The 16,091-nt window shown below is 42.0% G+C and overlaps 1 protein-coding gene across 4 annotated transcripts in view; it reads right to left on the reverse strand.

Annotated features, from left to right (window-relative positions):
- The window catches only part of UGGT2 (UDP-glucose glycoprotein glucosyltransferase 2), an 82,647-nt gene that overhangs the window by 9,988 nt on the left and 56,568 nt on the right, over positions 1-16,091 (reverse strand). For all 4 annotated transcript variants that reach the window (XR_013837847.1, XM_079972426.1, XM_079972427.1 and 1 more), the window contains 10 exons: positions 15,699-15,905; positions 15,330-15,461; positions 12,867-12,994; positions 12,503-12,598; positions 11,318-11,423; positions 10,512-10,591; positions 9,164-9,353; positions 6,987-7,145; positions 5,778-5,863; positions 203-287 (listed from right to left, as the gene is read on the reverse strand). Coding sequence is in view for 3 of the 4 variants with exons in the window: in XM_079972426.1 (XP_079828552.1) it covers positions 203-287; positions 5,778-5,863; positions 6,987-7,145; positions 9,164-9,353; positions 10,512-10,591; positions 11,318-11,423; positions 12,503-12,598; positions 12,867-12,994; positions 15,330-15,461; positions 15,699-15,905 (1,269 nt within the window). In the remaining variant the exon portion in view is untranslated. The remainder of the gene's footprint in view (positions 1-202; positions 288-5,777; positions 5,864-6,986; positions 7,146-9,163; positions 9,354-10,511; positions 10,592-11,317; positions 11,424-12,502; positions 12,599-12,866; positions 12,995-15,329; positions 15,462-15,698; positions 15,906-16,091) is intronic.

Here is a 16,091-nt window from a genome sequence, read left to right on the forward strand (position 1 = left end):
GGGGCTTCCGTGGCTTCCGATTGGCTGCAGGAGCTTTGTGCAGCCAATCAGAAGCCGCACTTTGGTTTCCAAATGTTTTGGATGTCAAACGGACTTCCGGAACAGATTCCATTCAACTTCCAAGGTATGACTGTTCCATGCCAAAGAAAAGAAAGAAATGAAACATAAAATTGTTCCGATAAGGGTTTATTAGCATACATACCTGGAGTCTGATGATTTTGCTGCTGAAACTATTTAGTACCACAACAACCTCTTCTGAAACTTCAGAAGAATCAGTTCCTTCATGCCTAGGAGGAGGGAAAAGTTGTTATTTTAACTTCAGATTAGAAAAAAACCCACTTCTTTTTTAATCACAACATAAAGAAGTAGAATGTTTTGCTCAGATGAGAATGAAAACTGCCTGTTCACAGCATGGTTTGTACCAGCTTACTAATTTAGGAAGTTTTCCACATTTATATGCTTCCAGCAGAGGCTGCTGGCGGAAGGATAAATTTTGGGGGAAGGTCATATCAATTTAGCAAGCAAGTTGGTTCAACAAAGCATAAATCAATACGGTGCTATTATGCTCAACAGCTGAGTTCCAGAGCTAAAGTCTATCTACTGGAGGCCACCTGGCACGAAAACCCATGCTTGAGCTATCAGTTATCCACAAGCTACAGGCTCAGCGTCTTTAAAAGCTAATTCTAAATGCAAAATATGCAGTTGTACCTTCATTGAATGAATAATCCTAATCACACTGAAAAGCAAAAAGTGGCTATTTGGAAAACTCCTGTTGCCAAGTCTCTGAAGCCTAGTTGCCAATACCAATCTCTCCCCTCGAGTATCTCTGCATGCAAAAGACTGGCTTCTTGCACAAAAGACAACTTACTGATTCAGCCTCAGTAGAGCCCCCACTCCGCTTAAGGCATTCTTAGAAAAGAAGCCAAAAACTATCTGGTAATCTCTTGCAAATATCTGGGCCCTTCTCAGCAAGCCTTCAAAATGATTCTTCCTAAGGCAAGCATGTCTAGAATATCACCTACAGACACACCGCAAAAGAAGATGTCAAAACCAGCTTTAAGACATTGACTAACAGCCAGAAACACTTCTTACAATAAAGGCAACTTCTCCTGTGGTTGTAATCTATTGGCAATTGTATCCAACGTCACTCTGTTTTAGGAAGCAAGACAAGCTGCAGACCGGATAAACGTAAACAGACAGCATTTTGTTTATTTGCTCCCCAGTATGTAGATATTCCAATATGGTTAGCTTGCTTAGTTGCAAACAACGATTTATAGTTCTGTATGGCTAGTTTGCTTAGTTGCCAAACCAAGATTTATAGTTCTGTAGGGAAAGGAACAGACAAGCATTCCTAACCACTGCATCTGGAATTCATTCATTTTATTTGTATGTGGCTTTTCCACACACACACACACACCCATATCCAAAGTAGCTTAAAACATAGTAACAGGATGCATTTCAAGCAAACACTACAGAACAATTTCATAACACAGCAAAAACAATAGCATAGTAACAAACTGTAATTTTCATTATATATTTTGTGGTTTTATATTTTGATTTTGTTCTGTGAACCACCCTGAGACCTCCAGGTATAGGGCGGTATATAAATTCAAACAACAACAACAACAACAACAACAACAACAACAACATAGCAAAACAAAAACATTCCAACCCCCCCCCCCACATTTCAATACTATAAATATAATAAGATTACAAAAACCATATGCAGCTTCCAACAGCAAAAATAACAAAGGAGTTTCGCTTTAGGCATTGACTGTGTTCAGACATAATGCTAAACTGTTGCTTGGAACAAGGGTGGGAAACTTTCTTTTTCTGTTGAGGGTTGTGTTCTCAATGGGGTCATCTGCCAGCAGCAGTTCACTACTGGTAGGCAGGGCTAACACCAAAAGTGAGCAGTCTCATCTCCCCCTTTCCTCCCTGATCAGCAGGATGCTGGGGGCTGGGGAACAAATTGCCTTTGTCAGAGGTCTGAACTGATCACTTGCTGAGGGTTTCCCCCCCCCCCCTTCTCTTTTCACTGCTCCATCTGTTTGCTGTCCCCTACCATTTCCTCCACTCGTTTTTCTGGCTCCAGGATTTGCACAACCACAGGAAATTAGGCAGGGCGTCACAAGTTGTCCACCAAACATTTAGCGACAGCATGGAAGGAACAAGCTGCAGCAAACCATTGGGCCAACACACTCAATCAGTGCAGCTATGATGAAGAATTCATAACTATTCACTTGCCATTTTCATTAACCACATTTTAGTGTGTTCTCTGAACCCTGAACTATGGTCAGTGTTAACGGTTTGTAGTTGGCTTGTTTCACGCAAGACATAGTTAATCTTAACTACAATTTGCCCAGCTATACCCCTATCTGGACAGGGATGGCCAATCTACTGTTGTCTATGCTTTGGTAACCTCGAGGTTAGATTACTGCAATGCGTTATATGTAGGGCTGCCTCTGAAGACCGTTCAGAAACTTTAGCTGGTGCAGAATTCAGCGGCCAGGTTGCTCACCGGAGCAAAACACTCTGAGCATATTACACCGATCCTGGTCTGACTGCACTGGCTATCAATTAGTTTCCTGGCCCGATGCAAAGTGCTAGTTTTGACGTATAAAGCCTTAAATGACTCAGGATTGCAATACCTCAAGAACCCTCTCTTTCCATATTAATCTACCCGGACCCCGAGATCATCTTCTGAGGTCCTCCTTCATGTGCCTCCTCTTTGAGAGGTCTGTAGGGTGGCAGCACGAGAACGGGGCCTTCTCTGCAGTGGCTCCCCATCTGTGGAATGCTCTCCCCAGGGAAGTTTGCCTGGCGCCTTCATTATACATCTTTAGGCACCAGGCAAAATCATTCCTTTTTAACCAGGCCTTTGGTTGAGCTGATTGACATCCTATGCCCTTTTAGAACGTGGTCTTTTATTTCTTTGGGGTGTGTTATTGGGTTGTTTTTATTTTGATTATATATATTGTGGTTTTACATTTTTATTTTATCCTGTGAACTGCCCTGAGACCTCCAGGTATAGGATGGTATATAAACTCAATCAATCAATAATATAATTTCTTTGTTGAGACAATGCAATAAGCTGTGGTTAAGTAAAAATGGAAAGTCCTCCTTGTGGCTATGACAAGGATAGGAGGGAATGCACAAGCCAAAGTTGTGGCTCTTTCTATTGTATCTGTTTACTATATTCCTGTAATACATATTTGATGTAGTTCTTGGGTCTCTAATAGATGGAAGTCCCCACAACCTTTAGGCATAATGACTCCTTGCCTCACAGACAGCAATGGGAGAGAATAGAAAGGACTCAAATGTCCAAACGACCTAAGATCCTGGTGTTCCTTCAGTTTAAGCACCCATTTTTATTTTGTAGTCAAATGTCAGTGCAAAATGATCAGTTTGACAAACAGCACTGAAGGTAAACACCCATGTCATCAGCTGCAGCTGGGGTCCCGGGTGTGGTGACAAAAGGAGACAAAAATACCCCCCCCATTAATTTAATTCATGAATTCATATTATTTGTACAGCCTTCAATTTGAGAACAACAATATGGTATCTCCTTCTAAAATCTTACCACTTTTTAAACGTTCAATCATTTATAACACTGAGCTTAAGAGAGCTGCATTACTTTTGGGAAGGAGCGTTGCTTGATTACAGAGCATCACTGTCAAAGGGTTCGCTTATTTTTAAACATCTTTTAAACAATGGCAGGTTCACTTATTTTAAAAATCCATTAAAAAGCTTGGGGCTGAAGTGAGAGATGAAACACAACACCACCCACGTCTCTTGATTAATGTAATATCAACACATATTTCAGGAAACCTACCCAGCTTTAAGATAAATTGCTCAGAATCTGGATTCCAGAAACCCCAGTTTATTGCTTTATTTTATTTTCTAAGCCAGCAATCCTTCATACAATTACCTGAAAGTAAGACCCATTGAACACAGTGGAACTTACTTATTTACCGTCTTTCATTATTAGAGCATTTTTATCCTACTCTTCTAGTACAAATGTACAAAACAATAAAAAGCTATCAATAGACAGGGTCAAGATTTAAACGACAATAATAGGGTTGCCATATTTCACAAAGTATAAACCAGGAAACCCCAAAAGTTGTTGATTTTTATTTTTACAAAAGTGCCAATTGACTTGCCTAAGATCCAGGACAATAATAAGGAACAAATTTACATATGCAGGGATATCAATTTAAAGAATGAGCACTTTAATCTCTAAATGTTATTGTAATCCCCCCTCAAACACAGAAATCTTTGATAACCATCGACCCTCTCAGCTGAAGCCATTGTTTGAAAGAGTTCTGCTTCATTTGTCAAATATTCCCAGATCACCAGCATTTGTGGAGTTCAGCAGCCCAAATGGTGCAGGCAGTAGCAAACCTGTCTCTGACCTGCAGGGTTCCTGATCCAAGCCCTGCAGTGCCTGACAGCACTATAAATAGAGAAGCACTGGATTGAACTGCAAATGAATCATAATAATTAGACTGAAATCTTGTCACTTGAGAGATGCCAAATTTAGATCTGGCGTCATCCATAGCTACACTGCATAAGAAATTCTGGTTTACAGGTGCAGCTGCTTCAAAACGATGATCACCATCATGAATAGTGTCACCGTAAATGTCTAAATAGCAAAGGAGATTTTTTTTAAAAAAGAATAATTTCAAGGAGGAGGTTAGTAACCTGAATACCAATGTATTTCTTTTTAAAATAATAGATCGTTTAGTGAATCCAGAAACCAGCCCACTGTTATGTTTAATTCCAACAAATTCTATCGGATTTAGTGCACTTCTTTGTCAATTGCATGGTGGTTATGCATATGCTTTAAATAATAAGCCCAAATTCTGTACCAAGAAAAGCTGAACTCTGCTACATAAAATAAACGAGTAAGCAAATCTGCATTTGTTTGTTTCTTTTAATTTACCCAGTTTCTGAAATTATCTTTCCTTATTTTAAAAAGCAAGGATGCTAAGTATATTAAACTCCCTGTTTATACCCACTGCAGAATTTTTATTCCTGTGATTTTAAACCTTTTTGCAGTAAGACACTGTAATCATGTAACATTCCTAAGTCTTGTAGCCTGGGACTGTACTGTTAAGTCTGCCAAATTCCCAATTCAGATGAAGTGAGAAGAATGTGAATTCTTCCAAAGGCTTCTCTTTGAACCAGGACAGTTTGGTGAACATCATTCCTTCAGAAGATGCAAGGAGCAAAACACCTAGTCAGACTGTGCTGTTGCAAACAGTACAGTGGTGCCTCGCAAGAAAAAATCCGTTCCGCGAGTCTCTTTGTCTTGCGGTTTTTTTGTCTTGCGAAGCAAGCCCATTAGCGGCTTAGCGGATTAGCGCTATTAGCGGCTTAGCGGATCAGCTGATAAGCGGCTTAGCGGCTTAGCGGATCAGCTGATAAGCGGCTTAGCAGATCAGCTGATAAGCGGCTTAGCGGATCAGCTGTTAAGCAGCTTAGCGGCTTAGTGGATAAGCGGCTTAGCGGCTTAGAAAAAGGGGGGAAGGAAAAAAAACCCGCAGGAACTCGCAATACATTTTCGTCTTGCGAAGCAAGCCCATAGGAAATTCGTTTTGCGAAGCACCTCCAAAACGGAAAACCCTTTCTTCTAGCGGGTTTTCCGTCCTGCGAGACATTCGTCTTGCGGGGCACCACTGTAGAATGAACAGAGTTGTGTTGATGCCTGGATTTTTCTCTGCAGCAATTCCAGCGACTGCCACACCATTAGCAAATTTCATGTTATGACTTACCTATATATTTGGTAGATTTCTTCAGATCTTCCTTCACGTAGTCTCAAAATCCAAGCACCTGGATTTGCTTTCAACTGAAAATAACCCTACAAAGGAAAAAAAACCAAACAAAATGAAAATACTGCTTTGAAAGCAGGAGGGGAGAACACTTTCTTTGTAAACAGTGGCTGTGTTGTACAAAGCCTAGCCTGCCCCCATATTTGCCTGTTCATTCTCCCCAAGTGTAGTCCAGGAAGCAGAGTTTGGAAGCTCACTTCTATTTTAGTTGGCCTGCAGCCAGTCATATTGTCTAAATCTGACAAACAGTGGTTATAGTTTTTGGAACAAGCCAACTTCAAACTATGGTTGATCAAGCTGGTTTGTTTTAAATAAACCAGTGTTAACATTAATCATAGCCCCTTTATAGATGTGGCTATACAATAGAACTGTAAAGATCACTTAGAACAGGCATGGCCAAACTTGGCCCTCCAGATGTTTTGGGACTACAACTCCCATCATCCCTAGCTAACAGGACCAGTGGTCAGGGATGATGGGAGTTGTAGTCCCAAAACATCTGGAGGGCCAAGTTTGGCCATGCCTTAGAACCCCTGGGAAAATTCTACTCATGGCACCACATCCTACATAATATCATGGGACAGTGAACTGAAAACAGCATTTTTCTGCTATTGCCCCTGCATCTGCATGTAAAATGAGTCTGTAGGAACCTCAAGTTCATGAAATCCTTGACCCCTTAAAAAAAAAAATCTGTTGGTGCAACCACAAATAGAAGATTAGAAGCTTCCATTCCATTTTTTATTAAACGGTTTGGTGTTGGGTCATAGGATCACAGAATTGTAGATTTTGAAGGGACACCAAGGGCGACCCACTGCAATGCAGGATCTATATCCTAAACTGTGGTCACACTTAACTATAGCTCACAAAAACATGACATAACCATGTTAGGAAGTTGGCTTGTTTTAATAAACCATAGTTAAGATTAACAGCAGTCTGTTCGTGTTCAGATGCAACACTAAGCTGTAATAAGTCAAAAGCCGAAGCAAAATCTTCAGCGTGTCTGAAACAGCCGTATGTACCGTTATAATTAACCATCATTTCTGGGCCCAAAAGAATAAAAGAATCAAATAATAATGGGCCAGTTGTGTTTAGGTAGGCAATAATAAGCATTTGGTCAAATAAAGTATTCCATCGCCAGGCTTAGCCAGAACCTACCAGATTGGCCATCACAATGGTATCAACTTTAACAGGATTTTTCCTAGTTCCCAAAGTGAACTGCAGTCCGTGAGTTGGCTGTCTAGTGGCTACATCAAAACAATGTCCTTCAAGCAACAAATACTCCAGCTCATACTCTGCTGAAACAACACTCTCAACCTGTGAAAATGCACAATTTTGTTGGTTTAGAGTTCCAGAAATTAGAGAGTGGGAGGCATATACGGATAGTCAAACGTTTTGGCTATGGACCTGCGCAGAAGGCTCAGTCTTACTGAAGGCATTAGATCTGATTCAGCCTTGCTTCCACTGTATTTAAGCTCTGTCCTTTCTAATAAGGCAGAAGGAGGGGGAAAGGGTCCCTTCCCCCAGCTGTCCAAGAATTAATTAATTTTGCAGCAGCTATGATTTCAACTGACATTCAGTTTTTTACCCAGAATTCATCATGCTTCTTTTAGGAAGTTTGCTTCTCTTAAGAAGCTAGGAACATGGGGTGCCGCCGTATACAGTGGTGCCTTGGTTCTGAAATGCCTTGGTTCCCAAACGCCGAAAACCCCAAAGTGTTCTGGTTTTTAAAGGTTTTTCAGAAGCCGAACATTTGATGCGGCTGTCAGCTATTGTTTCCGAGGTGCCTGCACCAATTAGAAGCTGCACCTTGATTTCTGAACATTTCAGAAGTCAAATGGACTTCAGGAACGGATTAGGTTTGGTGCATTTGTTTTTGCTATTTATTTTGCGTTTTTGTTTTTGAGGCTTTTTTGGTTAATTTGTTTTTGTGACTGTGGAACCCGGTTCAGCTACTGGTTGATTGATTATGTGACTGCGGAAATGGATAAAAGCCCCCCATCCAAACAATGACTATCATCAGTGCAAGTAAGAAAATAGTGTAATTTTAATTTTTATCATATCCAATACTGCCTTATTTATTTTATACTACAGTACATTGATTATTGCTTTCATTTTATGGATCTTCTACTACTGAGCTAAGGGCCATTCCTCTACTGCTTTTTGGCACTGTATGCCAATGCAGCAAATTTCAGTGGTGGCTTTCCTTATTTACTACTCTTCGTCCAAATATATTAAAAATGTATTGCGCAACAGGGCTGACTCCAGGTTCTTCAGGGTTCCCAGATAGAAAATGTTAGCTTTATTGTTTTAGACCTAAATGGACCCTGCCTAAAAAGTGATTAATCCAAAATCCCCTGTCACATTTTCATTTTGGTGGGGCCCTAAGCTAGTCCAAGTATTTGCAAATACCTAAGCTTGTTAGCCATTAGTGGCTAGACAGTTAGGATCAGGAAGCTATAGTACTCTTACAAAATTATTGAATACAAAAATACTCATCCTTAAGCAAAAATAAACCCACGCCAAAATAATGGAAACAAAGCAATGTTCTTTGTAATATAAGGAGAGGCAAAATACATAAATGTGTGTAACTCAGCAGGACTCCTGGATTTTTGCCACCAACTCGTTCTACCACCAATACAAAACTTCTTATACTGTCAGGCAAGTGTTTCAAAAACAGTCTATGATGAACTATAGAAAAACAGACCCAGAATTTACACTGTAAAGGCATACAGTGGTACCTCAGGTTAAGTACTTAATTCGTTCCGGAGGTCCGTTCTTAACCTGAAACTGTTCTTAAGCTGAAGCACCACTTTAGCTAATGGGGCCTCCTGCTGCTGCCGCGCTGCTAGAGCACGATTTCTGTTCTCATCCTGAAGCAAAGTTCTTAACCCGAGGTAATATTTCTGGGTTAGCGGAGTCCGTAACCTGAAGCGTATGTAACCTGAAGCGTATGTAACCCAAGGTACCACTGTACAGCGCAACTGCAAACCCTTAGGTATGCTGTAAAGAAATTTGAAAATAGAACAATTCACTACTTAAAAACATCCACGCATCAAGTTATGGCTTCCGCTCCTTCTTGGTTACGTGTTTAGTACACATTCAAAAAACTTCTTTTGTCACTAAATCTACCTGATTTATCTATCTGATTGTAACTAAATGTATCTGAAACAGGGCAAACATTTATCATGTTATTTTTCTTGAGGAATTTTGGCCTGCAAGTCCTAAAGAAAACACAAATCCTGAATGTTTTTCTAAAGGGAGGGGAGAATTATTAATTTGTCAATTACGCATTTGTGCAATTCCTACACGTACGTTTAGAAAACAGTACTTACGTCTTTCAAATAAATGTTATCAAGGTCATAAGAACTGTTCACCGCTTCAACCAGCCAGCTTTCTGGAGTTATCATGTTGAGGGTCAGGAGAGGGGATTCTGGCATTTCAAAGAAGTTTGCTCCCGGTGCAAGAGGAAAGGAACCACTAGCCCCGGAAACAAGTTCGGGCTCCAGAACAAAACGATAAAAACTACGGCAAGGATACGAATGTCAGTATTAAAGGGAAAAGAGCAGGAAAGGAAGGGCAAAGATGCAACTGAAAAGTTTGCATAACAACTTTTTTAAAACACCTTCGAATCCTCTGATCCTATTTTATACATTCATCATTGCCGAGCACGCAAATGCTGCTATTTTTGAAGCAGCTAATCCACACACGACAAGACAGTGTAGGAGATCTTTGGCACCCTTTCTTTATTTTTAATTTCCACAGGCTTTATAGTTCTTCTAACTCAGGTCGGATTCCTGAGCCACAATTACCAGCCGAGCCCTCAACAAACACATTCTCTTCACTGTCAACACGTGCCAAGAACGCGGCTGGTGTTACCAGCGCTTTGAAAAACAGAACACGCAACTCAGGACGCAAGCATTAGCCAGCTGAATGCGACAGCCCTATTATATAGGGCAAGTGAACAAGCCCTTCAAAAACATGAGGCACACAGTGATTAATTTTCCTGCCCAGAACCCATTTTATGCCTGGGAGAAAGCAAATACAAGTCACAGAAAACTCATAATATTGTAACAAATGATCTAATTATTTTGGCAAAAGGAAAGGGCTTCCTGGCTGTTGGTTACATGGCAGAAAGCAAATACAGCAAAAATGATAAATAAATGGTAATATGATGAGCTCCGATAAGCGATTCCAATTATAAAGTGATTACAATTATAAGCGCTCTTTCTATGAGGATATACTTTGCTTAAAGGACCATTTTTCTGCATTAATACCCACTAATGTTTTATAAGCACCAGAACCAAGCGACGAGTTGCTGCATTTATGCTAAGCATGTTTCTAACAGAGTGCAGTCAACCAATGTGCACATTTATTTAAGAATTCAGAGAAGCAGGAAGTGGGTGTTAATGCCTGGGTACATGAAAGGACTGGAAGATCAAGTATTTGTGGCAATACTTGTAAAATTACTCACAGTAATTCCAAACAGAAAGAAAGGAAGATTTGGAGAGAAGGAAAGTTGCGATCGGGAGGCAGCAGAGTGGGAAAACGTAAATGAGACTAGCAGAAGATTGTGGAATACTCATCACCTAATGAGTAAAGTCATTAGGCAAGGCAACTACTTCTAAGTGGGAACCATATTATGGGGCACATTTCATTAATAAACTTTCACATGCTACTTACCTTTTCAAAGGCGCCTCTGACAGCTTGAATCTACAGTTCATAAACAGCCTCAGTTTCATGTTGACAACCTGACCAAGGAACTAACAGAAACAATTCTTGTTTTAACGAAATTGTTTTGTGTGGGATTTTGCTCTATGCAGAATTAAGCACAACAATTTGCATGAGGCAACAACGTAATTCCCGACACTTTCATTGTACATATAAATTTATTTGTTTGCAAGTTCTTACACCATACCCAAGTGCAACAGAAGTTTCCCCAGCCACTCTGGTTGGATCTCAACAGAATATTTAAAACATGATAAAACATCAAACATTAAAAACTTCCCTAAACAGGACTGCTTTCAGATGTCTTCTAAAAGTCAGATAGCTGTTTATTTCCTTGACATCTGATGGGAGGGCGTTCCACAGGGTGGGCACCACTGCCAAGAAGGCCCTCAGCCTGGTTCCCTGTAACCTCACTCCTCGCAGTGAGGGAACCACCAGAAGGCCCTTGGAGCTGGACCTCAGCGTCCGGGCAGAACGATGGGGGTGGAGACACGCCTTCAGGTATACAGGACCGAGGCCGTTTAGGGCTTTAAAGGTCAGCACTAACACTCTGAATTGTGCTCGGAAACGTACATATATACATAATCATCTTTTGAAGGAGGTTAGCTTAAAAGAGAGAAGTGGCCCAAAGTTACCCTGTAAATTTCATGGTCAAGCTGGTTTGTTTTCTCTCTCTCTCTCTCTCTCTCTCCAGCATTCTACACAGGTCTTAACTAAATCACAAAGCTGGAATTGCATACAAGAAATCAATATGATCTTACAATCAGTAAATGTGACAGCTTCTGTGCTTCTCTCGACAACGGGTCTACAATGCCAACAACGTCAAAGAAGGGTTCGCTTTTCTGCTCTGGATCTACCTTTAGTACACTGTGGGGAGTAAACACACCCAGTGTTGAGCAAGGTATATAAAAGGGCAAGTATGATTTGTAGGGAAGGCATACACTGGAATTTTATAATATAACCCTTTTGTATTTTTAGAAAGCATGCTCTGGTTCAACAGATATCCCATTGCTTCATAACACACAGCTGATGGCGTGAACTACCTCCAGAGAAAAATATTGTGTCAAGTGGAGGTTTACATCAAGCAATTACAAAGCACAGGAAAAAAGACTTTTAAAGTATTTCTTGAAGTGATAGAATATTACTTAAAAGCAGAACCACAATATAAACAGGTTTCCGAACTGAAGAATTTGGGACAAACTAAAGAAAGGGACTTAATCTCAGTTGCCACAGACATAATTAATAATTACAAAACAGAGAAAACCCCCAAACTCCAGTCATTAAGGCATGTCAGAATGTAGCAGTTTATCCATTTCTAAAAGCCCGGCTTCATAGGAGTTCTGACTGATGTGTTATCAGAACCTTTATTAAATACATCAAGTGCAACCCACAACAAAATGTTTCAGCTTGAAGTGTTCCTGTTTCAGTGTTTTACGCAGTCTGTGATCCTGTCCTTCATGCCCCCTCCCATCCAATTCCCCTGCCAATAGTCAGCATTTCATGGACTCTGATGATTATTTTTTTGCGGGGGGGGGGGGGGAGAGTCCCCCTTGAGGTCTATTTTACCACCAGTTTTTATGTACTTCTGCAAACCTCAGGGCTCTGCTGATACCTCCCATTCCTGTACACTGTCTTTGTGGTTTTGACCATGTGAGCCTATCCACACATGCCTGATCAGCAGAGATAAATGAATGCTAAAAGCAGCATCAAGAACATTTATTTTCAGCTCTGAACAATTAAATCAACTATGGTCTTAGATAGCAAATTTTTAGATCAAGATCTGTTCTTGGGTATATGTGTGGACTGTTCATTGCCTGTACACATAATAAATCAAGTGCTAGAAAACGTTTCATTAAGTCTTGAAACATCTTACGTATCACACAGATTTCACAACAACGAATGCACTGTGGCAAAAACTAACACGCAACAATTTAGAGGCTTTTTACCTGTGCTTCTCTTTGAGAAAGTCAATATCTCGGCGGACATCACTTTTAGGCAAGGAAGAAAGAAGCGCACTCATTTTCATTGCTAAATTACTGCCGCTAAAGAAAAGAAGAAAATGTTTTTTTCTTCAAGGCAAACAATCAGTTATATATACCCCCTAAAATATATACCAGGAAGTGTCACCATAATATTCTGAAGGCTTTCAAAAGACATTAAAACTCAAATGCAAACTGTCAAATTGATTTGGATCTAAAGGAGTGAACGTCCAAAGTCGCATTGCCTTGGCTAGTGAGGAAAGCTCTAGCTACAATCCAAGAGAACCCCACAAAAATATTTTAATATAAAAAAAATTGAATGAAATATTACCGTTTACCGCCAACACCCATTTCCTTGACCAGGGCTTTGACCTTCGCTGTTGCCTTACTTAGCGTTACTTGCTCCAGCAAGTCAAAGTCTTCTGCGGTCAGTTCATTTTCACGTAGAGGGCCTATTATCTGTTACAAACAAATTAAGACATTGGTTGGGATGGGGGAGGAATGCTACATTTTGCTTTTCAAGGCTTCAAACCAGCATCTGCACCTAGAATGAACCTAGCTGCCAGTGAAACTCGACGTACTTGCGTGTTATATTCTGTGCATTTTGCATGCACTGTTTCATCTCGTGTTTGGATGACAAAACGAGAGTGATAATGGCACTGGTGCTTCTCCCCCCCCTTGTCCCCTTGAAGGGCCTCTAGTGTAATGTGCTGTAGCATCATCAGCCATGGGGTAGGATCCCCTGATCCAGAGGCAAGAGCAAACAGTGCTGCCTTGGCAGCTAGGTGGTTCACCAATACTCTGTGCAGGCCCACTCCACACTCAGGCATGGAAATATTTCCATTCTGGACAACGAAACTGGTTCAGAATCTCACTGTAGACGGTGGCTGCATTTATTACACAATTGCTGACCTGTCAAGGTCACCACCTTCTTAGACCTACTGAATCCTAGGTGAGTATACAATTGTATCACTTCCCTGCGAAGAGGCAAGGAAGTCAGAAGTAAATGGTGCTGTGCCAGCAGCTTCCCTTTTTTATACACCCTTGGGTGCTGAGACCGGATAGACTCATTCAGATGAAGGGCTTAGCTGGAGTGGTGAAGACCCATTCAGGCCCTTCTTTGTGTGCCTCCTCCTTGAGAGGTCCAGAGGGTGGGAACATGAGAATGGGCCTTCTCTGCAGTGGCTGCCTGTCTGTGCAGTGCTCTCCCCAGAGAGGTTCGCCTGGCGCCTTCATTATACATCTTCAGGCACCAGGCAAAATTGTTCCTTTTTAACCAGGCCTTTGGTTGATCTGACTGACATCCTATGCCTTTTTAAAATGTGGCTCTTTTTGGTGGGGGGGGGTGTTATTGGGTTGTTGTTTTCATTTTGATTACATATATTGTGGTGTCAGAGCTGCCTCTAGGTCCCAGCTCACAGAGGACCAACGCTAGGCTGTCGTTATGTACAAAAGTCTTTATTGAGGTTCAGTTTCCATTTCAAAGCCGCAGCGCGCAGCTCTACGTCTTACACCCTAGACCGGCGAAGTACCGTCTGAGTCTCCTCCCCTATGACACCAGTTTAAGATCCTAGCCCTGCTCCACCTTTTACGCTGCTCTCTCCTCCTCTGGGTCCTCCTGCCCGCTGGGGCATTGCCCTTTCTGGACTCTTCCGACGCTGAGTCGCTTAGCTCCTCCCCCTCCCTCCGGCGGGCTTTAGGACCCGGTTCCCAATCCTCATTCTCTGCTGTCCCGCGCTCCTGTACATTTGAACTTGCCTCTCGCGCCAACCCAGTGATCTTCCTCCTGACCGTTACACTACTTCTGTCACTGCTTCCCTCTTCCGGGATACTGGCTGGATCTGACCTCCCCTCCGTTGTCTGACTCTCCGATGGAGGTGTGGTCAGCCCTGCCTTATCTTCTCTCCCTGGTGGGGAATGCACTGGCCCCGATCCTTGGGACTCTTCCCCCCCACTCTGCTCTGGTGGGGAAGCTGGTCCTGATTTCCAACTACTGCTTTGGGAGTCCCTGCTGCCCCCTTGCTCCTGGGGCGTTCCCCTTGGGAACCCCCTACCCCTGGCCACTGGCGCCCCCTTCTGTGAATCTTCCGATTCGCTGGAGAGGCTCATGGAATCCCTCGGTCCACTGTCCTCTTCTCCTACGCTCCCCTCGGATTCTTCCCCTTCGCTCTCCATCTCCTCTCTTCCCTGTGCCTCTGCTCCTGAACCCCTGACATCCGGTTTTTATGTTGACCTTGTTCTGTGAACTGCCCTGAGACCTCTGGGTATAGGGCGGTATAGAAATTTAATAAATAAATAAAAATAAATAGGACCCCAAGCCCAAGTATAATGTGTTTGGGTGGGGAAATGGATCCAGCCAGCAGCCTGAATCCTGACCTCACTCAACCCCTGCAGGACGTTTCAATAATGCAACTGGGACACCAGGAGAAATGCTGTCCTTTGGGTTATTTGAAATGAAACACTGTGAGTAAAGGCTCAGAGGTTTGCAGACACCAACCATCAGCTGTTCAGCAGTGTCTGCTTACAGAAAAGAGCCAGATCTATACCTTCCTGCAAACTCTTATATATGACATCAGGTGTAGGGCATATGGGCCTGGTTTGGGGAAGATTAGGACCTTGCGGGTAAAACTAGGACCCTTCTGTGCCAAATGAGGCCCACAACCAGAGGTTCCCTACTGCTGGTTTGGAATGGTGGATACGAAGTTGCCAGTGAGATGAAAAAAGAGCAAGAGCTGGGCTTTCTCAATAAGCTAAGTGAAGTCAGTCTTACAAACGAGTTTACTTGATTACTTACCCTGCCATTACTAACAACAGCCATTTGTCCAGGAAGCAGCTTAAGAACCTCCCGACAAAATATCTGGTGAGCCTGAATCACATCGACACCTATCGTGTTGTACTTCTTCTCAAACGCATCGTTATTCATGCCCTAGAACAGAAAAGTAACAAGATATCTCCCAGGTCAGATAAGCTAAAACATCTCCCCCAAAGAGAGACTGGGTGTCAAATCCAGCCTGGCAATAGCACTTCCATACACTTAAATCAGTTTCTCCTTGAATTCACAGTGCAACAGCACCAAATGAGAAGGGCCCTCCTTTAAAATTACTTCGCTGTCTTGTACGTTCAGCAAATGCAAAGAGAGTAAAGGGAGTATAAAACTACTAACCGGAACAAGAAGTGTCTTGATTTTAGTTCCCGTAGCGAGAGATCTTGCCGTGTCCTCTTTTAGAATCCGACCGAGAAAGTTTTTCAGACTAGCGTTTTTCTGCGTTAGAAAAGCTGCCAGGATTGCCCTTGCAATGACAGTGTTATCTTCAGTTATTTTCGATGCAGGATTATGCACAACCCCAAGCTGTACATGACTGCTAGTTTTCTGTAAGACACAGACAGAGGTTACATGTTTACTTATTATTACAGTCAATGCCTGCAAGTCCCTCCCAGACCACCAACTCTCTCTCTCTCTCTTCCTTCAAATCCCTTCTCATAACCCACTTTTCCTATGAAGCCTTTTGATAAGCCTGTCAGTCTGCATCTGCAACTGGAGTGAAGCCTAAATACA

The sequence above is a fragment of the Podarcis cretensis genome, assembly GCF_951804945.1.
Source record: "Podarcis cretensis genome assembly, chromosome: 4".
NCBI lineage: Eukaryota > Metazoa > Chordata > Lepidosauria > Squamata > Lacertidae > Podarcis > Podarcis cretensis.